This window comes from Leucopleurus acutus, assembly GCF_964270905.1.
Source record: "Leucopleurus acutus genome assembly, chromosome: 8".
Taxonomy (NCBI): domain Eukaryota; kingdom Metazoa; phylum Chordata; class Mammalia; order Artiodactyla; family Delphinidae; genus Leucopleurus; species Leucopleurus acutus.
Window position 1 is genome coordinate 104,928,159 of NC_139151.1, and position 26,472 is coordinate 104,954,630.

General features: G+C 43.6%; 1 protein-coding gene across 10 annotated transcripts in view; it reads left to right on the forward strand.

Moving 5' to 3' along the window:
• Positions 1-26,472, forward strand: part of PPP6R3 (protein phosphatase 6 regulatory subunit 3) — a 126,619-nt gene that overhangs the window by 94,236 nt on the left and 5,911 nt on the right. For 8 of the 10 annotated variants that reach the window (XM_082845386.1, XM_082845390.1, XM_082845387.1 and 5 more), the window contains 8 exons: positions 1,506-1,592; positions 6,110-6,207; positions 8,124-8,178; positions 9,041-9,171; positions 13,361-13,482; positions 17,752-17,905; positions 19,295-19,401; positions 20,807-20,957. In XM_082845386.1, coding sequence (XP_082701512.1) covers positions 1,506-1,592; positions 6,110-6,207; positions 8,124-8,178; positions 9,041-9,171; positions 13,361-13,482; positions 17,752-17,905; positions 19,295-19,401; positions 20,807-20,957 — 905 coding nt within the window. The remainder of the gene's footprint in view (positions 1-1,505; positions 1,593-6,109; positions 6,208-8,123; positions 8,179-9,040; positions 9,172-13,360; positions 13,483-17,751; positions 17,906-19,294; positions 19,402-20,806; positions 20,958-26,472) is intronic. The other 2 variants (XM_082845392.1, XM_082845393.1) reach the window with 2 other exon arrangements.

Consider the following 26,472-nt stretch of genomic DNA (forward strand, 5'->3'; position numbering starts at 1 on the left):
CCTCCCCGCCCCCCGTGGTGCTGCACCCCTACAACACACATGGGCTTAATATGATTCTTGTACTGGCCAGCCAAGTTGCCCAAAGCTCCTAAATCCACTGCAGTGGGACAGCTTGACCTGCTCTTGACTGCAGTTGCCCTGCAAGGTGCCAGCTGCCATGACCAAGCAGTATTCCACCACCTCCTTTCTGCATCCTGGCTGGGCTCTTGTGGAACACCCTCACCCCCATATCTTTCCCACCAGCTTGCTAAAGCCACAGTTGACTCAAGCAGGTTCCCTTCATTGATCACAAATTCTGCCTTTGATTTCATCAGGCCAGATTCAAAATTAGTGTTAATGCTTTCTCTATACTTTAGGGAGGATAGAGAGGGAATTAATTGGAAACACTGGGTTATTCACTTTTACTCAGTATCTTCACCAAAGATAGCCAGACAAAGGGAAAAGAGATTAATTTTATTCAGGCAGTGATTTATTCAGAATTTCATAAGCCATACCACATACAAACTCAGTTGGATTCTACTTTGGGCTTCTTGAATCAGTGTTGGAACATCACAAAGCAAACCAGGCTGGTGTCTATAACTCTAGGCTTCTAGGCACAGCTTCAAGGGCTGGCAGGTAACGGCTGCTTGTGTCTCCCCCAAGGACAGTGCTCTCTGCCCAGAACACTTCTACAAAAAGTACGGGACGAATAACTCAGAAAATACAGTGTAAGTTACCCTTAGAGGTATAGTGCTTGTTCGTAGAATTTTACAGACTGTTCATTTTTATTACTTGCTGTAGAGCAATTACTGTCATTAGTGTGGTGCTTAGCCATTTGTATATCTTCATTTCTAATTGTTAATACATTTATGAATTAATAAAAATCACTTACCGTGAATTGGTGAGCAGTTCGTGTTTATGCTTTTGCTTATTAATGTGAGTTGGTTTTAAGTTGTGAGGGCAGGGGGTTACGTTTTAAGTGGCAGAAGACTTGGGGTCTTGTAATGAGCAGGGGACTACTGACCTAAGTCATATTTAGCATTTATGAACAATGCTTTTCTTAGAATGGGCAAGAAATGCAAGAATTTAAAGTGAAATGGTTGTATTTAAACCTGACCTTTCTAGTGGCTCATTAGTGATCCCTGGGAATTGCAACTTTACCCTTCAGGCTTGGCATATTTAATTATTTCTATATTTTATCTGAGCCATTAACTTCTTCCTTCCCTTTTACCAAAATCACTTAAATGGAGTACCACAGCTCTCACATGCTTTCTGGTGCTGTTAATCATGAGTGAAGTAACCACAGGTGGGCAGCAGAAGGACAGGTAGCCAAACCGTCTGGCTGAGTGAAGTGTACCCTTGAATTACTGGGTGGATTTATTACAACTTAGCTGTTACTTATTTTTGTTCCTGCTGTTGTTAACACATTGAGAGAAAAACTAAATGTGATTTTTCCGTAAAAATGCTGATACAAATGTCCAAAACTTTTCTCTGTTAAATAGTTTTTTACATTTCTATGCATATAGGTTACAACCTGCCATATTCATTCATCCAGTGATGATGAAATTGACTTTAAAGAAACGGGTTTCTCACAGGATTCTTCTTTGCAGCAAGTGAGTCATGCCTAAAGTTTTGCTTTTTGTTTTATTTTAAATGCTTAGTTTAGTTGCCATTTGTGAATCAGCGTTGGAGTGAGACATGCATTAGGTTGTGATTTGGGGTTAACCTGTTAGCTAGGCAAAGACATTTAAAAGAGGAAGCGTTGGGTACATGAGAGGAAGGTTTATGTTGATTGTAATTCCGGGGAATGTTTCTTCAGATCTGATAATAATGATGAGTCCGGTAAATTTTCAGGAGATTTGAATGAACTGAACAGTTCAGTAAGCGCCTCAGACATGCTCATTATGCAGACCTGCACAGTAGACAGTTCCTGCAGGTCTGTGGATAAGAATACGAAGACTTGTTCAACGTCAGTGAAAGTAACTTTCACAATATCCCTGAACCCCAGATGGCTTACATGTTTCCAGTATCTTCAAATTGTGTAGTGACATCTAAGTTAAGTTGTAATTGAAGTAATTCATGGCCACCCTGTCCTCCTGTTCCCAAATTCATCGCTTTTATCAGCTGCTGGTAATCTTTGTTGGGGAGAGAGCAGGATATAGAAATAAATGTGCTGATTTATCATCCATTGGTGGTTCTTGGGGAGGTGAGGAATGATTTCACTATCTCCACTGGGTATCAGGTTTGGGAGCTAAATAGAGAAGCCCCTTTGAAAGTTATCAGCTCTTCGTATGAAGAAGTTACCCTTAGTCAGGACCAGGTCTTGGCCTGTCAGTTGATTTGGTGTGGCAATGGAATTGACGTAGTCACCTTCCCACCTGGCACTGAATGTTGCTTAGCTTCTTTTTTCTCCATCTTTAAGCCCCTTTTACCAAGGCCAGGATGAAGCTTCTGATGCTTATGCTGGCCTTGCCTTTCGGTGTCCAAGTAGACTGACACACTCTGGTGTAGGTTGAGCTAAGCAGTTTCTTGGTTTGGTACTAAGGCAATTTAACATTCATGTATTCAGGCTAGGCCTGAGGTAGCATTTTGGTGGCTGGCAGGCTTCTCTTGATTCTTGACACTGCCCTTTGGAAGCCAGCCTCCCGAGGAGAGAGGCGGGGAGCTGTCAAGCAGCAGGGCCTCATTGCCACCTCTCACCTTGGCTTGCTGTCCGGCAGCAGTGGCCACCCCGTAGGCCCAGCTGGCTCACGGTGAGCCCTCATGCCTTTGAGCAATTCTTGCCCGACCCTGGAGCGCCTGGGCAGTATTGAATTAGTCCCCTCGTCCTGGTCTGAACCCCAGTGCTACACATTGCTCCACCCCTACAAAGAAAATTGATGGTGTACAGTGTACATTTTCAAGATGATTTTGATCTGGCGAATAGCTTTAAGAAAAAGAATGCCCTTAAACGTCTATTTGTAAATAAGCTAATAAACTCGGAACTTCCGGGCAACTGATTTAATCGGGTACTGGTGACATTTTGGTACCAGGAAAGTGGATTCCCTTACATCTCTTGAAATCTGGTTACAGGGTCATAGCTTTTCTGGGGAGAATTTTCTAACGTTTTTTTTGCTTTGACTGCTGATGTGCATATAAAGCAAGCCCAGTCACCAAACTGCCTTAACACCAGGCTGCTGTACCTGTGGGTTTTATCCACTTTATGTAACCCTCTAAAAGGAGGAAGAATAATTACAGCCTTCCAGTAAACTTTTCTTTGCATGTTTAAACTATACACCAGTCATGGATCATTTTGAAAATAAACATACTCCAAAGCATTTTTTTCTGAATTTAAGAATACAAATCTAGGTTAATGTAAGAATTTCATGCTGGTCTCCTTTATAATCAAATCAGTTTATATATATCAATTTGAGGTTCTCATTCACATTTAAAGCTAGATCTGTTGCTAATGCTCGAGTACAGAGAGCTTAGAGCAGCTCACTTAACAGACTTGGGGGGGCCATACTTGGCTCGGGGCGTGCTCACAGCTTTGGTGCCCCTTCTGGTTTCCTCACCTCCGGAGCTTGAGTCTTCCTCCTCCTAAGGCTGCCTCACAGGGTAAAGGGTGAGGAGGTCTTCCTCGTGTGGTGTCTGAAGAACTAGGGCTGGCTGCCAAGGATGGACACCACTCCCGCTGCCCCCGTCCCCAACAGGCTTGTTCATAGGCCATCAGGTCTGTGGACGGGGACTTTCTGTTGCCCGGGTGGGTCCACCCAAGAGATTTACTTAAGAAAGTGGTGGGCTCCCTTCTCATTGACTTGAACAGTCCCTGGCTTTGGCCAGGATGACAGTTCTGAGACGTGTGGGGTTTTTTTTTTTTTCCCTTTTTTGCATAACTAAAAGTTTTTAATAATCGCACAACTGTATGGTGCTTTCCAGATTTGGATTTCTCAGAGTCCAAAACACTTTTCTAAAGCTTCAAATAGAATACAGTAGCAGTCCTCACTTATGTGGGTTTAGTAAGCCTCGATGGCTTTATTAGTCAAAATCAGACTTGAGACCTAAGTTCTTTGCTGGCTTTATCTTCCTAGAAGCTACAGTAGACTCAGAGCTAATGAGGACTACGGTTTGTTGGTTTTCTTTTCCTCTGCGTTACTACGTGGAGGCTGTGTCTGTCAGCAGCTATATATCTCCCTCCATAGATGAAGAGAGACAATGCAAATATGTGTGTGCATGTTTATGTGTATCTGTGTATGTATCTATATGTTTGTACATGTATGCATTCACACATGTATTTATAATACACTTAGTATTTGCATTCTGTTATGAAGCATTTAAAGTATTATGAAGCATTTAAAGGAACACTTTCGGGAATATTTCTTCCCTTTTACACCCAAAAGATTTACAGTATGATCTCTAGAAGTATAAAACATTTAAAGAAAAAGAAGAAAAAAAAAAGAATCAAAACAGTTGAAAAGGACCTTTTCCCCTTGTGCAACCAAATTTCTAATCTGTCAATAAACTCAGAGCCTGGCTTATACTGCTTGCTCGGAAGAAGGACTTCGCGATTCTTTGCCACACCTTTGAAGCTACCAACCATGCGTCATACCTTATAAAAGATAAAGCAATTCAGACAAGTTGGTTTCTTTCTACTTACATATTTTATATTCGTATGTCCAAAACTCAGCCCAGCCTCCCAGAACTTGTCCCTACCGTTCTGCTTTCACCCAAACTCCCACAGCTTTGGTGTGCCTTACCAAATGCACCCCTGGGGGGCTGGCCCCAAGTGCTCATGTGCTCATGTAGTATTGTCTCTTTGGGCAAGGAAGGGAGCAGCGGGAAAGTGTGAGAGTGAACAGAGGGGTGGTGGGTATCGAGGTAGAGAAAAGTGAGGTTTTAGGTTCTCGGTAAACTAGATGCAGCATTTTTTAGACCTAAGGAAAAGATGCCTTCCAAAGCCAAATATAAGGTTTATTTTTAAATTATCCACTATTTGGATTATCCATGCCATAATTCCCTGCCACCAGAATGAATAATCAGGAATTAACGGCAGAGGCATTTCTGCAGTGTTTGTCTGCAGGGTAGAGTCTGTGGGCTCTGCTCAAATGGAGAACCGAGGAGAACTTGGCCTTCCCAGTAGTGGCCTCAGGAGCGACGCTTTTAGTTCAGCTGCCAGCTGCTGCTTGTGCCTCCGCGAGGTCCGTACACAGCTCTGTCCGTGGGCAGCACTCACGTTATTTGTCTCCATATTTATTGCTCGGGGCAGAGTGAGGAGTGGCACTTGCCTATCTTCATCTGTTCTTTACTCCTGATTGAGAACATGGAACACGTTTGCTGACCTCGCTTGTTCCCCCGGGCCTGCTTGTTGTTTGAAATTAGAATAGCAACATTTTTGTGGAGTCCGTTTTAACATTCCCCCTTTCTTGCCTAAGAGAACCCAAGTGAGCCTGGTGCTCTCTAGAAACGGTGTAGTAAACAAGAGCCGACTCCTGCATGGGTCTTTCAGTGTTGTAGGCTTTTCAGAGTGATTTTGGATCAGTGTTATAACTTTCTGTCCTCTCTCTAAGGTAGGTAGGATAGTAGTTACTTTTCTACTCTTCCTAGCCTCTGAGCCTTAAATCTTTTTTTTAAGAAAATGAAGTGTCCCTGAACATTGTGTTGTAGGATTGTGATTGTGATTATTAGTCATTTTTCCTCTGGTGCCATGTTGCTGTAGTGGACTGTGGGTGGGGAGATGCAAAGAGGGAGGGTGGGTGGTTACCATTGGTTGGATCTTAAGATAAGGTTGGTTGTGTTCAGAGGTGACTGATACACCTTATAATTTCAGACTGTCACATGTCACTTGATCACGCTTTTGAACTAGACCCAAACCTCTCTCTAAAGATAATTTGGAATAGAGGTCAGTGGTCACTTAAACATTTCTTACATGACATGTGCATTAGAATAATTTATGGACCAAATTCCAAACATTTCCTTTTTGGGGTAAATCGTGTCTGAAATTATTTGATTTTTTTTTTTTTAGAAAAACACACCAACTTTTTAGGCCCTATGGCTATATAAATAAGATGATTTCTGGAAAACAAATGAGCAAATAGTATGTAGAATGTCATTAGAATCATTATATCACTGTCACTGGTCCTGGGGTTGCCAGGCCTTTTCTGATTATCAGATGCAACAAATGACGTCCAATTTTATTGACCAGTTTGGCTTCAACGATGAGAAGTTTGCAGATCAAGATGACATTGGCAAGTGAGTATGTCTTCTGTTTGCATAACTGTCTCCTACACTCCTGCTCTTTGTGAGACGTTCTGGTTCTCCTGGATTCTTGGAACCCTTTTGCATTCGTGAGTTGGGAGGAACCTGCCCTCCAAGTGTTCCTTTAGTTCCAACCTATCAGCCTGAAGCACCCAGACAACATGTAGGAATAGAATGTCACTCCCACAGAGCAGGCTTGCCCTTGGGCTTGACATCTTTCACAGAGGTTTATTTGTATTAGGTGTAGGAACTCAAGTCATTGTGCTCCTCTTTGAGGTTTTAGTGCTAGACCACATCATCTAAAGTAGTTAATCCCTATGTCAGTTACCTAGTTACCTGGCTTGAGCAGGTGTGGTTCTCTTACAGCGCACAGTGAATGGGGTATCATATTATGGCTGAGCAGCTCTACCCCATGTGTATTTTCTCTAGCTGACTCACCAGAAGGCAGAGTTGGGGCTTTTCCGCCCGAGAGCCAGGCCGTAAGTTCATTCATTCTGCAGTCAGGGAAAGAGGAGCATAGAAATGGGGATTACTGGTAATGTGCAGAATTAATGGATAGAAGATGTGTGGGCCATCCACAGAAATGAAAACAAATGTTCTAGCATCTGACCTTGGGAAATGAGAGGTATTTATAAATGAAGTATTTACAAGAGGGGTGTTACAGCTCACCAGCCAACTTCTCTCTCACAGGGGCTCCCTGATGATGGTCACCAACACCCAGCATCTCTCAGGGTTCCCCACTAGCAGTAGATGCTCAGTAGTTGGTTGAACTACAGCCAGTGGAGGCTGTTGTTTGTCATAAGTTGCAGTTTATGGCAGGTGAGAAGCTAAAAGACTTTTTCCATCACACGCTAATTGTGCCAAACAACATGCTGTGTTGGCACAGGGGCCTGGAGGCTCCACTGTAAGTAGAGCAGTAGTTGAAGGCTGTCAGCTGCCCTAAGAATCGGCTCATTTAAATCCAGAAAGAGCAAGGACTCGGTGTTTGTGTCTGTACCCCAGGAGCGCTCACACCAGAACCCGCAAGTTCCCCCATGTGGCATCTCAGCATTTGTCTGTCTGGACTCATTTATTAAGAGTTACTAGTTAGGGGCTTCCCTGGTGGCGCAGCGGTTGAGAGTCCACCTCCCGGTGCAGGGGACATGGGTTCATGCCCTGGTCCAGGAGGATCCCGCATGCTGCGGGGCGGCTGAGCCCGTGGGCCGTGGCTGCTGGGCCTGCGCGTCCAGGGCCTGTGCTCCGTGGCGGGAGGGACCACGACAGTGAGAGAGGCCCGTGTACCGCCAAAAAAAAAGAAAAAAAAAAAGTTACTAGTTAGGAATCCATAGTCTCTTTAGAATTTGTATTGGGTATTTGGAATAATGTTTGATGAGAACAGATCTTTTAAGGATTATAAAATAGTCCCACCTACTCAAAAATTGTTTAATAGGCTCTGAATTCTTTTACTCCCTACTTTCTGCCTAACTATGCCATATTATAGCATAAGATTTCAGGGGTATCTGTGTTTTATGTATGAATTTGACTCTACCTGGAGAAAGTTCAGGGTCTGACAGCTTCTGTGACCTTTTTCGTGCTTTGACCTATTTCTTCTTTGCAAATAACCTTTTTGGGGTTATGAAGTATGGCCCATGGAACCATGGTTTCTACCGTGGATGTTAAAAATCTTCTATAGGAAGGCTTCGAGGGTGCGTTTATTATGTCGCAAGAGGCTTCCATTCCAGCCTTCCCATCCTGTGTAAATTCCTTATACCAAGGGAGGAGGTATCATTTAATGCAAGCAGAGTTTGTTTGTTGTTACTTAACAGAGATTTTAATGATAGTGTAAATATTTTACATTTGGAGAATTTCACAAATACTGTTTCTGAGTCTATAGATAATTAACTATTCTTGCACTTATATTTTGTTTACAGTGTTTCTTTTGATCGGGTATCAGACATCAACTTCACTCTCAACACAAATGAAAGTGTAAGTATTAAGGCCTGTCGCGAGTAACAAGCCATACGTGAGATGGACAAGTGGGAATGGGGTTCTCTCAGAGCCTGCCTGCAAGAGCTGTGTGCACTGGGACCCCTACGCCCTAGGAAACTTTGTCTCAGATTGCTGTGACTTCAGCCATTCACATGACCTGCCTGGCCCCTGTGGGCATGTGAATTTGCAACCCTGGTTTAAGATGTGACAGGGCTAATAAAACCAGTGTAGATATTGAGCTTCAAAGACTGCTGTTTGACTCCAGCCTTCTGCCTCTTACATCTGCTGAATGTCACCAGGAGCGAAACTTGGGCTAGATCAGGGCCAGCCTCTCATCGCCAGGCGGTTCTGAAACGCCAAGTCAACCACATCAGCAGATTGACACAGGATTAGTGTCATTTTAATGGGCACAATGTTGATTTTTATGTCACTTAACATGAGAGACCAGTGGTTTATCTGCTGTTGTGATAAGTTAGAAACTAACCGATTGGACCATGACACTCGTCACTGCTTAGCTGGCCCGGTAAAAGAAGAGCTCTTTGTGTTAGGGTAGGTCTGGGCTGCATCTTAGGTAGGTGGGCCAGGGAGGCTCTTAGAATTAAAATGGTGCTTTCACCAGATGAAAGTGAGTATATGTAGACAGTCTCAGTTTCTTGTATGCTAGTTTTGAAGCCAGTCTTTTGGGGGGAACTTTCCGTTGCTACTTACACAGAAGCTGACATTAGATGCTTACATTTTATCTTGGTGTATGTGATAGACACATTTTTTTTTTTAAGGATATAGAAGAAGATGATTTACATTGGTAACTTTTGCGGAAAATGATTTTAAAATTGATTTTCTCTCTCTCATTTTTATGTAGGGAAATATTGCCTTGTTTGAAGCATGTTGTAAGGAAAGAATACAGCAGTTTGATGATGGTGGCTCTGATGAGGAAGATATCTGGGAGGAAAAACACATTGCATTTACACCAGAATCCCAAAGACGATCAAGGTGAAAGAGAGTTCATTATAGTAGTAATAGTATCCAGTGCATAAGGCAAATGATTATTAGGAGACGTACATTGTAACCTCTCCAAACATATATGTTTGACCTAGAGATCAGTGCTTTTGTCACGATCAGAAATGCCCTTGTAAATTGATGTGAGTTGGTGCAGTGTGAACAAATCAAGGTAATCTACTTGAAAACACTCGAAGTGTTTAGACATAGTTCATGAAATGTTGTGACACAGCCAGTTCTTATTGGCAAGTGATGCTGAGGAATGTAGTCATGTCGTGCTCTGAGTAAACGGTCCCTTACCAGTAATAAGAGCAGCAGCTGAGTTATGTGTTGTTTCTTACAAAAGACTGAAAGTTTCCCCGGGGAAGGGAAAAGTTGTTTCTAAAAGTTAATTTAACTTGGGGAGACAGAGTCATGTCATTTGATACCCACTGGGATCAACCCAGTCTCTCCCCTCTCCCCCTCATTTTTAAAATTCACTCTATCCAGAAACCCCAGTTACAATGCAGAGCTTGTCAGACTGGATAAAAAAATAAGGCCTGGGCTTCCCTGGTGGCGCAGTGGTTGAGAGTCCGCCTGCTGATGCAGGGGACACAGGTTCGTGCCCCGGTCCGGGAAGATCCCACATGCTGCAGAGCGGCTGGGCCCGTGAGCCGTGGCCGCTGAGCCTGTGTGTCCGGAGCCTGTGCTCCGCAGCGGGAGAGGTCACAACAGTGAGAGGCCCGCGTACCGCCAAAAAAAAAAAAAAAGCCTGATTTATGCTGCAGATGGGAAATAACTTATTTAAAAACTTAAATTAAAAAAAAACTTTAAACACGGTAAAATTAAAGGTAGAGGGATCTATATTAATATTAAAGTAGATTTCAAAGGAAAAGGATAAAGGAAAGGTCATAAAGGGGTTATTAGAAGGACATAATGCCAATTGTAAATGTCTACATATCTAATAACAGGGCTTCAAAATAGAGCAAAAACTGATAGAACTGTGAAGAGAAATAGGCAGATTCTACAATTATATTCAGATATTTCAGTACGCCTCTCCCAGTAAATATATTCAAGTATACATGAAATATTTACCAAGAGAGATCATATTTGGGCCATGAAGCAAGTCTCAGTAAAAAGGTTTCAAGTCATACAAAATACACTGTCTGACCCCAATAGAATTAAATTAGAAATCAGTAACAGATCTCTAGAAAATCTCCAAATATGTGGAAACAAATAACACATGAGTTAAAGAAAAAAATCACAGGGGAGGGACTTCCCTGGTGGTCCAGTGGTAAAGAATCTGCTTTACAATGCAGGGGACGCGGATTCGATCCCTGGTCAGGAAACTAAGATCCCACATGCCACGGGGCAACTAAGCCTGTGGGCCACACCTACTGAACTCGTGCACCTCAGCTAGAGAGCGTGCCTCCCGCAAACTACAGAGCCCATGTGCTCTGGAACCCCACACACCACAACAACAGAGCCCACGTGCCCTGGAGCCTGCATACCACAACTAGAGAGAAGCCCACATGCCGCAGCAAAGAGCCTGCATACCTCAACGAATATCCCATGTGCTGCAACTAAGACCCAATGCAGCCAAAAATAAATAAATTAAATAAATGAATAAATAATCAATCAATCAATCTTAACCAAAAAGAAACATTTAAAAAATCACAGGGGAAGTTGCACAGTACTTTGAATTGAAAGAAAGTGAAAATACAGTATATCAGGATTTGGACCTTGCAACTGCAACAGTACTTAAAGGATCATTTTTAGCACTAACTGCTTACATTAAAAAAGAAGAAACATCTCAAATCAGTGACCTCAACTTCCACCTTAAGAAATGACTAGAGATACAAAACAGAAAAACAGTAGGGAAAATCATTGTAATCAATGAGTCATGACTAAAAGTTGTTCTTTGAGAAGATTAATAAAACTGATATACCTCTAGACAGAATGGTTCAAGGAAAAAAGAGAAGATACACATTATTAATATCAGGAACAAGAGAGATGACATCACTACAGATTCTACAGATACTAAAAGGGTAATAAGGAATATTAGGAGCAACTCTATGCCAATAAATCTGACAACATAGGTGATCTTTGAAAGACACAGACTACCAAATCTCAAGCAAAAAACGATGACCCGAGTTGTCCTGTATCAAAGAAGTTGAATTTTTAGTATAAAACTTCCCACATACACACAGAAAAACTCAAGGTCCAGATGGTTTCTCTTTGGTGAATTCTACCAAACATTTCAGGAAGAAATAACACCAGTTTGTACAAAAGCCTCCAGAAAATTCAAAAGGAGGGAATAGTACCCATCTCATGCTGTGAAGCCACATCATTGTAACTTGATACCAAAAGCTGGCATTGCATTACATGATATGAAAAGAAAAGTGACCTGTTATTCTCATGAGCATAGGTACAGAAACTCCTTTAAAAATTATAGCAAATAAATGCAACGATGCGTCATGCCCATGCAAGGTTTATTCCAGCAATGCAGAGTTGGTTTAACATTTGAAAATCATTCAGAAGGCATGTGGCTGAATCCAACATCTATTCCTGATAGGAATGCTCAGCAAACTGGAGATAGAAGAGAATTTCTTCAACTTGTTTAAAGCTTCTCCAGTCAACCTACAGTGAGCATCATACTTAATGGTAAAAGACTGAATGATTTCCCCCCAAGGTCAGGAACAAAACAAGGATATCTGTTCTTACCACTGCTTTTCAGTATTGTGCTGGAGGTTCTAGCCAGTGCAGTAAGTCAAGAAAAAGAAATAAATGGTTTCTAGATTGGAAAGGAAAAGGTAAAATTACCTTTGTTCATAGACAATGTTACTATCTATGTAGAAAATGTGTTGTAATCTACGAAAAGACTACTAGAACAATAAAGTGGGTTTAGCAAGATTGCACAATCTTGGATCAATATAATTGTATTTTTACGTACTGCAGCCAACAATTAGAATTAAAATTACTAAACAGTACTATTCACAGTAGCATCAAAATATTAAATATATAGGGGTAAATCTGACAGAAGACATGCAAGGGCCATACACTGAAAATTATAGAACAGCTGAGAGAAATCAAGACTTGATAAATGTTTAAGAATTGGAAGACTTAATATTGTTAAGATGCCAGTTCTCCCCAGATTGATCTAGATTCAGTGCAGTCCCAAACAAAATCATAACAGGTTTTTTTGGTAGCTGTTGACAAGTTGATTTTTAAATTCATATGAAAATGCAAAGGACCTAGAATAACCAAAACAGCTTTCATTAAGAACAGCATTAGAGTTATTAACACTACCTGACTTCAAGGTACAGTAATTAAGACAGGGAATAGATCAGAGGGACAGAACAGAGAACCCGTAAGTAGACCTGCACACATATGTAGACATCTGATTCATGGTGGAGGTGCAAAAGCAGATCAGTGGAAAAAGGATAGTCTTTGGAAGACACAGTGCTGGAACAGTTGGACTTCTATCTGTAAAAAAATGAACTTAGTCCATACCTCTTACTGTATATACACATTAACCCAAAATGGATCTTAGGCCTAAATGTAAGACATAAAACCAGAAAACTTAATCCTGGAAAATCTTTGTGACCTTGGGTTAGGCAAAGATTTCTAAGATACAACACCAAAAGTGCTGTACATGAAAGAAAATTTTGATAAGTTAAACTTTATCAAAATTAAACACTTCTGTTCTTCAAAAGACACTTAAGAGAATGAAAAGACAAAGCATACACCAAGAGAAAACATTTGCAAATCATATATCTGATAAAAGACTTCTGTGTAGAGCATATAAAGAACTCTCGTAACTCTATAGTAATAAAAAAGACAACCCAATTTTTAAAATAGGCTAAAGATGTGAAAAGAACACTTGAGAAAAGAAGATGAGCACTTGAGAAGAAGCTCAGCATCCTTGGTAATTAGGGAAATGCAGATTCACGCCACCAGGGGACACCTCCACGCACCCTCCAAACAATGCAGTTGTTTAGATTATGATCTGTGTCTTCAAGCAAAGCCCAAGTGGGAGAACAGCGGGAGACCCAGAGTAGGATCAGTCTTAACAGAATGACGGGCAGATTGGATCCAGGTGAAGTGCAGTAGGATCTTTTTGTTGTTGGAGGACTTTTGAATTCTTTGGATTTGGTTGGTGGCCGACAGGCAACATTAAATATTTTGGTCCTTTTTTCCTTAGCTCGGGGAGTACAGACAGTGAGGAAAGTACAGACTCTGAAGAAGAAGATGGAGCAAAACAAGACTTGTTTGAATCCAGTAGCGCCAACACAGAGGATAAAATGGAGGTAGACCTGAATGAACGTAAGTTGCCTTCTTCCGTATCAGCTGCTGTGTGTTGGAGATAGCCTACAGTATCTGAGATGTCTTCTGAAGGAATAGTTAAGTTGAAGCACATGTTGTCATTTGAGTCCCCTTGAAGGTTTAAGTCTCAAGGACCGGGCCTAAGGGAAGGAGCAAGTTACACCTTTGATGGGAGAGCATCTCTTTACGGTTTGGAAACCTTCTGTGTGAGTCTGGCTAGAGGATAGAGCACACTGGCAGGTCCACCCTCTGGCTACAGAGACTGGGTACCAGAGCAAAAGGGGAAAGGCCGTAGATTCTGGAAAGATGAGGAAAGACTGATCTGTAGAATCAGGAGTGCACTTAAACCAGAGGAAACACCTTAAAGCTCGAACAGTTTTAAATGGGTTCTCCATGGTTTGTTTATGAACCCTGTAATCCTAAAACTTGTCCAGCTAAGTGCTTATTTATGTTTTGCTGCTTGCTAAGAAGACTTGTGTTAGCTGGCATTATAAAAATACTGTTAACTTCTAAGAGTCCAGACAAATTTTTTTGTGCAAGAGCCATGCGGGTTGCTACTAGGGCTTTCCTCAAGGCTGAAAGGGCTTCCTGTTACCCAGGAAGGCCTTTTATGACTCAGTTCCAGAGGCTGAAACCCAGCTCTGGAGGTCAGGTTCAACCTCCTCGTAACCTCAGAGTTTAGCAGTAATCCAGCAAATCCCACGTGTTACAGACCCAAAAACGGAGAGCCAGAGAGGAAGTACAGATCCTCTGTCCTCTCACTCCTTTTCCAGCTCACCTTCTTCACGAGGACGTGATACCGTTCAAATCAGCACGCCTTTATCAGGTTCCTCCTGTGTGCCAGGAGCTTAGAACCTACTGACGAAATGGAGAGGTTTACCATCCAGTGTGATGAGGACGGCGGGCCGGGGGAGCTCGGGGGGCCCGGCTCACCCCAGGCACCTGCAGAGACCTCCCAGAGAATGGGATGCATAATAAGGACAAGTAGGGATCAGTCAGTTTGCACAGAAGGCAACTCATATGAAGGCGCAGAGCTGTTTAATATAGCTCAAGAAAAGGGTGAGGTGGTGGAGGTGAGGCCAGAGGCCAGAGGAGAATTTTATCCTGAAGGCAGTAATCCTCCTCCTGAGGGTTTTACTAAGAATTACAGTATTTGATCTGTTTGGAGATGATCACTGTGGGCAGCAGCATGAGAGCTGGATTAGAAAGGGCACACTGGAGACAGGAAAACCAGCAAGAGACTCGCCATTACATGTGAGAAATGGCGAGGGCTGATCAGGACAGGGGCCAGGCAGCAGCGAGAAAGAGACAGGCTGGAGACCCTGATCTTTTAGCTCTAGAATGTGTGTGTGTTCACGTGTACGGTTCAGTAGTGTTGAGTATATTCACATTATTGTGCAGTAGATCCTCTAGAACTTTTTTTGTCTTGCAAGGCTGAAGCTGTACCCATTAAATAACCACTCCCCATTCCCCCTGCCCCAGCCCCTGGCAGCCACCATTCTACCTTCTGTCTCTGTGACAGAGAGGACCTCATCTAGGTGGAATCACAGACCTAGGGACGTCATCTAAGTGGAATCACAGAGTATTTGTCCTTCTGTGGCTGGTGTATTTCCCTTATCATGATGCCCTCCAGGGTCATCCATGTTGGAGCGTATGGCAGGATTTTCTTCTTTTTTAAGGCTGAATAATATTTCAGAGTCTGTGGTTCTTTGAGGTCACTGGGTGGGTGATAAGTGACTTGGAGAGAGACCACACACTTGGTATGACTCACTACCACTGTCACGGTGACGCTGGAGCTGGGTGTGGGGACAGGGAGAGATGGAGGGGGAGCATCCTGGATGAAGGTCCCATTCACCCTTACTCGATGGGGTGCAGCCTTACAGGTCTCAGCCCTCCTGACTCTGCTCCTTGGGAAGGGCTTCCTTTGCACTGACAGGTCCACAGGGGTCGAGGTGGGGCCAGGGAATGGGGGGGGTGCTCCTCTCCTAGGGCTCTGAGCTAGCTGCCTCACCCCCCTGACTTGGAGAGCCTCCGCCATCCCCAGCAATCTCTGTGGCTTCTTTCAGTGGTTTTCGGGACTGTTGAGTTTTTAATGTTAGACTAATTCTGGGGAGCTAATCTGGGAAAGAATATCCCAGAATGATAACAACAACAGGAAAGTCATTTTTGTGTAGCCTAATTTAGTTACGAAGTGGAACTTTGACTTGGATGGAATGAGTCTAGAACTTTGCATATGGTGGGCAGGCAAAAATGCCTGTCAGATTGACCCTTCTAAGGTTGCAGGTGAGGTTTTCAGACATTGAGGTATCATCCCTTCTCAGTGCCAGTGGAGCCCAGCCGCACACACACAGAGTGCAGTGCAGGAAGCAGGCCCTCATTTAACCCTCAGGACTAAGCAGATGGTCGTATCCAAATTGAACAAATGAGGAAACCCAGGCTAAGGGGAGTTAAATAACTTGCCCAGAGTCACAGTAAGGTGGTGTGTCTGTAAAATTGGTACACTTCTGTTGTACACAGGTACTTCTTGGTCATTTGTCTCGAGGAGAATCCCCAAATAGCTAGCAGATTCCCTAGTCTAGCATTCCTTGCTTACAGCCTGGAGCTTCCAAATTGTGATAGAAAACATCCCTGATAAAGAACAGTGGTCCCCACACCCAGCTTGTCCCAGCAAGGATTTGGGGACTCAGCATTGAGTACTGTGAAGGAAAGCATGGTGTGCGATGAGAGCGAGCAAACAAACAGACCTGATTCCATCTGAAGGGACACATCTCAGGTGTCGACATTTAAACAGAGACCGGCAGGTTGGACCCAAACTGCAACATGAGAGGAGCAGCACAGACAGGGAGTAGCGCCCCTGCAGTCCCGCCACTCCCACCTCTGAACGCACTCCTGTGCCTGCAGGACCTAGAGAGTCAAGAAGAAAAAAACTCCTCTCTACTTTCAGAATTTCACTTCTGACACCAAATGTGTGAGTTTCCCACACAGACCGTTTCTCCACACCAGCTGAGTGTCCTGTGCAGCTCCGTTCAGGCACAGACTACGTGGGCTTAGAGTCAGACCACACAGGTTAAGGGCTCAGTCCCACAAGATAGCTGCCCCATCCCAACCAGTACTTCTGACCAACTGGCTATAAATAGGGAGTTCCCGTGACCTCTTTGGGTTTGATTGTTTGCTAGAACCGCTCATAGAATTCAGAGAAGCACTTTATCTACTATTACCAATTTATTACAAAGGATATTTTAAAGGATACAAATGGACAGCCAGATGAAGAAGTAAATAGGACAAGGCCCAGAAGGGCCCCAAGCACAGGAGCTTCTGTCCCCATGGAGTTTGTGATGTGCCACCCCCTGTCGCCACCCCGGAAGCTCTGAAGTCCGGCAGTTTGGGTTTTCATGGGGACCTCGTTAAGTGGGCATGATCGATTAAGTCATTGATCATTAGTGATTAACTTGACTTCCAGCCCCTCTGCCCTTCCGGAAGGTTGGGGGAAGGGGTGGTGGGCTAGGTCTGAAAGTTCCAACCCTCTCGCCACCTGGTTGCCCCTCGCCGGCCCCCACCCTGCGGCTGTCCAGGAGCCCCCAGCCGCCAGTCATCCCATCAGCACCCGTCTGTCACTTCAGAGGTTCCAAGGGTTTGGGGGGTGGGTGGTCAGAGACCAAACACGTATTCCTTATTATGTCACAGGAAGCCTTGCTGTTGTTTGTGCTAATGGTAGTAGACTGCAGGGCGGCCGTGGAAAGCATGAGTGTGGAGCGTGGCCGGGCGTGGACTGGGAAGCATTAAGGTTGTTTCCAGTTTACTGCAGTTGAATAGCCGGCATGCTTTTCTTTTAAAAAAATAAACTATTTATTTTGGAATAATTTTAGATTTACAGAAAGGTTGCAGAGGTTGTCAGGGAGTGGCTGTATACCCTTCACCCATCTTCCTCCTGATGTTAATATAACCTTGGTACATTTGACAAAATTAAAAACATCAACATGTTCTTTTATGTGTGGCTTTGTATTCTTGTGTGATAATCTCTATTGGAAAAAAATCATAGAGAGGAATTGCCAAGGGATCAAAGGGAACACACAGTTTTATAATAGGGTAGATGTCACCAAACTGCCCTCCAAGTGGCTGTACCATGTCCGCTTCTACCCACGGTGTATTCGAGTGCCCTTGGCCCACAACTGTGGGCTTTTCATCATTGCACATCTGTTTTTGAAAAATACTTGTGTTATAGTAAACTACTGAGGTGTTCTCAAAATGAAATCCTTCCCCTCTTTTTAGCGCCCAGCTGGTCAGCCAGCTTTGATGTTCCCATGGAGACAACGCACGGTGCTCCCTTAGACTCTGTGGGCTCTGACGTCTGGAGCACAGAGGAGCCAGTGCCGACTAAGGAGACAGGCTGGGCTTCTTTTTCCGAGTTCGCGTCTTCCCTGAGGTGAGCATGTGCGCCAGCTCTCTAAAGCTTTCCACAGGAGAACCGAGGATGCCATGGGTGTTGTTGACACTGTTGGTCACCTTGATTTTCTTCCAAGTTGAATATAGTGCCTTAAACAAGATAGAGCATCAGCAGGGGGAGGGATTGACACAGCTATGAGTTACAAGAAGAACAGTCCTTCTCCTTCTTTCATCCAGGATGAACTGGGAAAGGAGTAGATCGTAACAAAGTAGGCTGGGGAGATATGGCCAGCAAGTCAGCACAGTGCTGATGAAGGTGTCGGGACAGGCTTGGGAACAAGGTGAAGCCAAAGAATTCCTGGCAGACACCTCAGTGTGGAATATTACAGAAAAATACAGAATATATCTTGAATTGAATAGATAATACGAGCTTGTATTTCGCTTGTAGCTGGTCTAGTGCTGTAAATTAAGGGGTGTGACAGGTATGGCTGTCAATCTTGTTAACTGTAATTCTCAGTAACAGCAACCTGTCATTTTGAAGTTTTCCTGAATAATATTGTCAGCATTTGAGTATTAACCATGGACTTCATGTCTTGTTAGACTTACTTTGATTTGATTAACGTTGTTTTATTTCATCTACTGAAAAACAATCAATCTCCAGCACCCCATTTGAAAGACTTCGTTGCTTTCCCCATTAACCAGTGATGCTTTTAAACAGTCACTGCTAATGGAAAAGATACGAAGACAAACTGTTATGAACTAGCATGTACCGTTACAGACAAACCAAAGAGGCAACTTTACAGCACCTCTAATAATAGCAGCGAGCCGTTATTCAGAGGTAAAAGTGAGATTTATGGAAAATATCTCCAAAATATGATGAATTACTTCACTGACTCTTCCAGTGCAGGACAATCAGGTTTCCAGCTCTTGCTCTTCTGGTTACTTGAGAATGTTGTTGGAGCATCTTGTTTACCTTTACAAGCCCTTGTGCACAGGCCGTGTTTTCTCATTAAATATCATTAGGAGGGCCAGGCCCTCTAGGCAGTTTGACTTGAGGTGATAAGGATTTTTGTAAAAATGGCACTGCAGATACAGTTCATATTGTACAGTGTACACACTGCTGTGCCAGCCCTGGGAGCCTGGTGATTATGTGACCATGAGGGGCTGGGGGCATTTTGAGACTGTCTAGAAACCTCTGAGAAGTCCCTGTGTGACTGCCCTGCTGATTTAGCAGAATATCGGCCCACCCACACTCATCTGCTACTCCAAGCCGCCGTCCATGCTTAGATCTGTGTGTCATTCACTGGAGTCTATAACCAACTGTGTCTCCCCAGTGGAACTGGAACTGATGTTCAAAGGTTTTTTGGGAATAATGATAACTGACGTCTGTTTCCCACTGCTAACCTCTGAATTTTCTCTCTTGTAAAAGTACAAAAGACTCTTTAAGGAGCAGTTCTCCAGTGGAAATGGAGACCAGCACGGAGCCAGTGGGCCCGCTGGCGCCCAGTGTGGCTGCGCTGGCAGTGCAGCCGGAAGGTGGGTGCAGAGAGCGCCGAGGCACAGCCTGTGGGCCGCTCCTTTGGTGGTGCTTCACACTATAACTTTATGCTGAGTTTTCGAGATCGGAAAAGTTGTCTTTGTCCACAAAGCAGGTTTTTAAAAAAGTTCAGGGGCTCCAAGGACCCAGGAAAATGAGATGGTGGGTCTGATGTGAGCAGGGCTATTGAGGAAAAGAAGTTGTGTATGTTTGCCAGAACCACAGCATGCTGATCCTAGAACAGTAAGGGATCTAAGTTACCAGTCATTCGGCTCCCTCAAGACAGGAAAGGAAACAGGCCCAGAAAGGATGAATGGCCTAGCTTACAGCACCCAGGGTGAATAAAACCAGAACTAGTCATGTGTGCTCCAAACCCATCTTGCACCCAGCTCTTTCGTCCCTTGGAGTTTGCTTTCTTGGTGCATATGTGTATGTCTGGGCACATTTCAGGCTCTCTGGTGGTTTATTTCCTTCCCACCTTTGTGAATAGGTGAAATGGTCAAGGGTATCCAGTGACTATCTTTTTCAAAACATGCACTTGTTCCTTGCGTAGGCCCTGAACTATTTTCAACCTGATGAGGGGCGTGGGAGGTGGGGGGAGAGCACGGAGGTTAGTGAGGGGGCGAGGAGTGGGCGTGGATAGTATGTGGAGGAAACAGAGAAGCCAGTCCTTAGAAAGGAAATGAGGGTACAGGTAGAGGGCACAGGACCCAAGGGGCAGGAAATTAATAAAGCCAGAAATTAGTATTTTGTAAACATTCTGTATATAGATGACATAATTTGTCCCTCAGCGGTTCTACAGGTGGCTTCAAATACCCCCATTTTGTGGATAAGAAAACTCAGGCATAGGTTGGGTTCTTTGCCCTGGGCTCTGAGGTTGGTAAGTGGTAAGGTGGTAAGGCTGGGTGTGAATTCAGGAAGTCTGACTTCAGAGCCTACACTCATAACCAGTATACCCCATGGTTCCCTCTTATAGAACAAAGAAATAATCCACAGGGAACCACAAAAAGGTAACTTTAAAAAAAGAAAAGAATAGGACCCAAGTGTGGGACAAGTGAGAGGAGAAGGATGAATGAGAAGGGTGCATGGATAAACCATGAACTGGGTTCTGGTGGGTTGTGGTTGTAGAATATACGACCACCTGTCCTGCGCTGGGAACTGGAGAACATGAGGGGCAGGAGAGTTGACTGGGAGAAAGTTGGGTGTGCAGGTAGCTGGGGAGACGGGGGGGACTCACCAGTCCTACGCTGTGGGGAACCCACGCAACTTCTCTCCTGTGGGCATCGCTAAGAGGCAGCAACAGGCAGATCATGTCACTTTCCTTCTTCTTCAAGCAGTAGAGGTAACGTTGGGTGGCTGGGTCTGCACAGATGTTCGTGACATTCAGCTGTGTGTCCTTTTCAGCGCCAGGCAGTGTGGCCATGGAAGCCAGCTCTGATGGAGAGGAGGATGCAGAAAGTACAGACAAGGTAACTGAGACAGTGATGAATGGCGGCGTGAAGGAAACTCTGAGCCTCACTGTGGATGCCAAGACAGAAACCGCGGTCTTCAAAAGGTAACCAGGGCTACAGTGTGCTGGCAGCTGCAGGTTGTTGGAGGGGCGGGGGGAGGCAGAGGGGACAGAGACCGCAGATATTAACAGCTTTAATTTGATTCAAATGTGGGTTCAGACATTGGCCTGACATCTTTCTAGTATCTCCGTTAAATTCATTGAATCTTAACAAAGAGATGGAGTTTGGTTCATTAAGTGGTCCTCCCCCCCCCTCCCCGTTTTCTTTAAAGATTATTTATGTACTTATTTATGGCTGCGTTGAGTCTTCATTGAGGCACGCAGGATCTTTCCTTGCGACGCGCGGGCTCCTCTCTAGTTGTAGCGTGTGGTTTTCTCTCTCTAGTTGTGGCACACGAGCTCTGTGGTTTGCGGCACGCGGGCTCTAGTTGAGGTGCGCGAGCTCAGTAGTTGTGATACACGGGCTTAGTTGCCCCACGGCATGTGGGATCTTCCCTGACCAGGGATCGAATCCGCGTCCCCTGCATTGTAAGGAGGATTCTTTACCACTGGACCGCCAGGGAAGTCCCACCCCTCCCCTTTTAATAGTGTTTAGAAGACTGTAGGTTCAGAACACTGATGGATTCAAAATACGTGAGTATAAAAAACTGACAATTTCTAGCCATGATAGGAATTGCACTGGATACAGGCAGGCTGCAAAGCTTGGACCATCTAAGCCAAAGGTTTGGTACTATACAGATCATTTTCTCCAGACATAATGCAGTCAGCAGAATTCAGTAGCAAAATGATAGCTTTAAAAAAACATATTTGGAAATTAGCCTCACTTCTAAACTCATGGATCAACAAGGAATCATAATGAAGATGAAAAACTTAAAACTGAAAGAGTAATGAAAAAGTTCTATGGAAACCTACAGACTGGGCTTCCCTGGTGGCGCAGTGGTTGAGAGTCTGCCTGCCGATGCAGGGGACATGGGTTCGTGCCCCGGTCCGGGAGGATCCCACATGCCGCAGAGTGGCTGGGCCCGTGAGCCATGGCTGCTGAGCCTGCGCGTCCGGAGCCTGTGCTCCACAACGGGAGAGGCCACAACAGTCAGAGGCCCGCGTACCGCAAAACAAAAACAAAACAAAAAAAACCTACAGACTGCAACTAAACCAGTGCTTAGAGCTCTGGTCTCCATCTTACACAGACCCTTTCAGATCACGAGAAGTAATGCTTCCCAACTCATGAAGTCAAGCAAAGTATGAAAGAAAAAATAGTTGTAGGCTAATTTCACATGTGGGTCTATATGTAGAGCACTTTAAAGTTAAAAGCTAGCAAACCAAATCCAGCAATGTGTTTTTAAGTCATGACCAAGGATGTATCGCATGAATGTAAGGATGTTATAACATTGTAAAGATTATTGAAGGTAATTCACAGATAAAAGGATAAAAACCCTTTGGACCTTCGGTAGACAGAAAAGCATTTGATAAAAATTAAAGTTGTTTGTGACTATTTAGCAACCTAGGAATAGAAAATAGCTACTGATAAAAGTGTCTACTGAAAGTCTACAGCAGACTTTATTCTTAACGGTGAAGCATTATTTTGAAGAAATAGTCCCTTCAAAGACATGACCCAGACAGCGAACCCTGCAGTGACTGCTTCTCTTCAGCACTGTGCTGCTGGTCTTAGCACATGCAGCATAAATAAAAACAGATTTGAAAGAGATAAAATGGTTACTGTTTGTTTGTAGGTTATGATTTTCTACATAAAAAATTCCAGTGGAATCTATAGGTAAATATTAGAGTTATGAGGAAAGTTTAACAAGTTTACTGGATGAACCCACAAATCAATTGCACCTTATAAGCCAACACAAGATGTCTTAGATGTGTCCCTCCCCCTTTTTAAATGAAAAGTTAAATGTTGTCGATAACTAAGACTGAAAAAAAACAAAGGCCTAAATAAATAGGGAGATATACCATGTTTGCTATGGGACGGTATCTTTGGCATTTCTTAACAAATTAATCTATAAAATGAACGTATTTCTCATCAAAATCCCAATGGAGTTTTTATGAAAGGGAGAAGCAGATTGTGAGAGTCCCAGAGAAAGACCAAGGGGAGCCAAGAATAGCCAAGATCATGTTAAAGAGAGTAAAGTAAGGGGGCTTCACGGTATTAGGCAGCAAGACTCACTATTATTGAGATGATGCGTGTGACCTAGGCACAGAGTTGTACAAACAGATAGACAGACAGACCCCCTACACTTACGTGTTAGGGTGACATAAGCTGGTGAGGAAGGAAGGGACTAATAAATAGTGATTATCCAATGTTGGAGAAAAATAAGATTAAATCTCTCTCTCAACATAAGTATGAAAGGCAAAACTACAACTTTCAGAAGACAGCATAAGAGAGTATCTTACAACTTTATGGTAAAGGGTTTCTTAACCATAAAAAAGCCAAACCATAAGGGGAAAGATTAATAAATTTGACTTTATTTAATTTCTAGTATTCCAAAAGACACAATAAAATGAAAAGACAAGCCGTAACCAGCAAAGAAACATGCAGTAGCAGGATATAGGAAGAACCTAATATCAAAGGAAGAGACACAATCTAATAATAACTTTTTTAATTGACAAAGAGTACAAACAAGCCATTATTGGTGGAGGAAAACAAGGAGCAGACTAACGGGTCAGCCTCAGCCTCGCGTCAGTGACAGTAATGATTCAGTGCTATTCCATGCATTTTTGTTTGTTTGGTTGTTTGTTGTTTTGGCTGTGCCATGAGGCATGTGGGATCTTAGTTCCCCAAATAGGGATGGAACCCATGCCCCCTGCAGTGGGAGTGCAGTCTTAACCACAGGAACGCCAGGGAAGTCCCTCCATGCATGTTAATCTATTAATTCCTATCTAAATTGTTACAGAAAATAGAAAAAGTGCAAAAGCTGCCTTTATCTTTTTATGAGGCAGTGAAATCTTAATTCCAAAACAAATAAGGATAATTACGGAAAATGATCAGCTTATGTCACTTACAAGCAAATTAAATGCAAACATCCTATATAAAATATTTGCTAACTGAACCCGACAGTATACTAAAATTAATTCATAATGATCAGTTAGAGTTTATCCCTGGACTGCAAGGATGGTTCAGCATCAAGAAATCTGTCAGTGTAATTCACTGCATATTAATAGAGTGAAAGAAGGTCATTTGATGTTTTTGATGAAGCTTTTCAAAAAAGCTATATATGATTAAAACACTGAGCAAATCAGGAAGAGAAATGAATTTCCTTAACTTGGTAAAAGCTAAATACCAAAACACTACACCAAAAAGTGTACTACTTAATGAAGAAATTTTAGTTGCATTAACTCTCATGGAAGGAGCAAATAGGGATGCCCATTGTCACTGCCACTGTATAGGCAGTCCTGGGGAGTGTTAAGAAGAAAGGAAAAAGAAACAGAGGTATAGGTAAAGATGAGATGGGAAGTGATGAAACTGATTATTTGCAGGTGATAATGATCAACTACAACTAGGTCAGTAGCAGACTTGTAAGATTTCAGCAAAGCTGCCAGGTAAGAGAGCAATTTAAAAAATCAGTAGCCTCTCTCTGCATCAGTAATAGGCAACTAGGTTGTATATAGAATAAAAAGGAAAGTGCCAGTCACAAAATACATCCAACTATAAATTATTTAGGAATTATCTTAACCCAGATATCTATAGAGAAAACTCGAAAGTGCTAATAAGAGAAGCCACAGAAGAAGATCTGGACAAGTGAAGGCCATCACGAGATGGGACAGCTCGGTGCTGCAGAGACACCCACCATCACCAAATTAATCTGTAAGTGTAGTGCAGTCCCAGTCACAATTTCAGTTGGATTTTTAAGACACTTGATAAGCATATTCTAAAATTCATGTGGAATAAAAAGTTTCCCAAATTGCTTAGAGAGCCATAGAAAGGTTAAATAAGAGACTTACCCTGGCAGTACTGGTCATGCTGCAAAGTCAAAATACTTAAAACAGTGTAATATTAGCACACAGATAGCTAAAGGGGCCACTGTGGTGAGAGGGAGCTCAGTCCCAAGGCGGATGGCGCAGCAGGTGACGGAGGCGGGCTCACTCAGTGAAGCCTGAGCACGAAGGGTGAGAGCACACGTGCAGCGCCTCCTGTGTGCCCGGCGCTGTGCCAGATGTTTTTCACGTGTTAGCTCGTTTCTTTCTTTCAAGGACCCTATAAGTACCATGGCTATCCTCGCACTTTCCAGATGACGAAAATGATATACTGGAGTTAAGTGATGTGGCCAGAGTCTCATGGTAGTTAGAAGAAAATGCAGTGTATCCTGACCTGTGGACAGAAAAGGACTTCTTTTTCAAAACAAAACAAAGCAACCTCAAAAAAAAAGCAACCTCCAAAAGCATAAACCTCATGCAAAGAATAGAATTGGATTACATCAAATTTAAGAATTTCTGGCTAATAAAGTATTGTAGACAAAATTAAGAGACAGATGGCAAATTGAGGGGGGGAGAGCTTACAGCTGTAAATCAGTCAGAAATTAACATTTAACATTCAAACCAGTAAGGAAGAGATGTAGAAAACGCAAATCAGAAAATGGGCGAAAAATATCATTAGGCAGTTTACAGACAAGGAAACCCAAAGGGGCAAAACTAAGAAGAGATACTCAAAACTCATTCATATCAGACACCTCTTACTAGACTGGCAGGAATTGGAAAGGTGGGAAATGCTGAGTATTGGTGGGGCTCTGGGGCCACAGGAGTCGTGTCGCCCTGCTGGTGGGCATACTGGCTGGAAGGATGACCAGCATTTTCCACTCCTGGGTGTAGAGCCCCGAGAAGTGTCCCAGCAGGTCCACTGGGGCCCCAGCAGGCAGTGGCAGCGTTGCAGCCCTGTGCACAGAGGCACCGGTCGCTGTGAGAACGCGGTAGAACGGGAGGTGTGCACCGTGGGATGCTGTGCTACAGGCAGCAGGAAAAGATGGCCCTCCAGACTGTGCTGGTACAGAGATAAATGCAGGGAGGTGTGCGGTTCCAGGCCAGTGATGTGTCTCAGAATACACGCACAAGAATGAAAGTAACATGTATTGAACACATCAGGATAGTTGCTTTGGTGGGCAGGGAGTGGAGAATGGGGATAAATTAGGAGGAGTAATGAACTAGACTTCCGTTCACTTTCCTCCTTGTAAGTTGCCAGACCCGTCTGAAAGCCACCGAGAAGTCATCCTAAAGTGAGGTTTTTCCTAAGCAAATCTGGGACAGGACCCCACACTAAGAATGATGGACTGTCCCAGAGGGAACCTTTAGCTGCCCTTAAGCTCAATTTAGTGCCGTCTTGAATTGTGTCAAAGTGGGAATGCCAGACACAAGATAGGCAGAAGTCTAAATTCCCCGCCCACAGACAGTTGACAGCATTTGCTCCTTGTCTTTCTCTGCAAGAGCTCTATCTAAGGGGAAAATCATCCTTTCATGTTTTGTTTCCCCAAGCCTCTCTGTGACCCCTCAGGACCAGTTTTTACCTTTCTGGCCACTGTTCCTGGCTCTCTTTCCCTCATGGTTTGTCCTTCTCACGCAGTCAGAG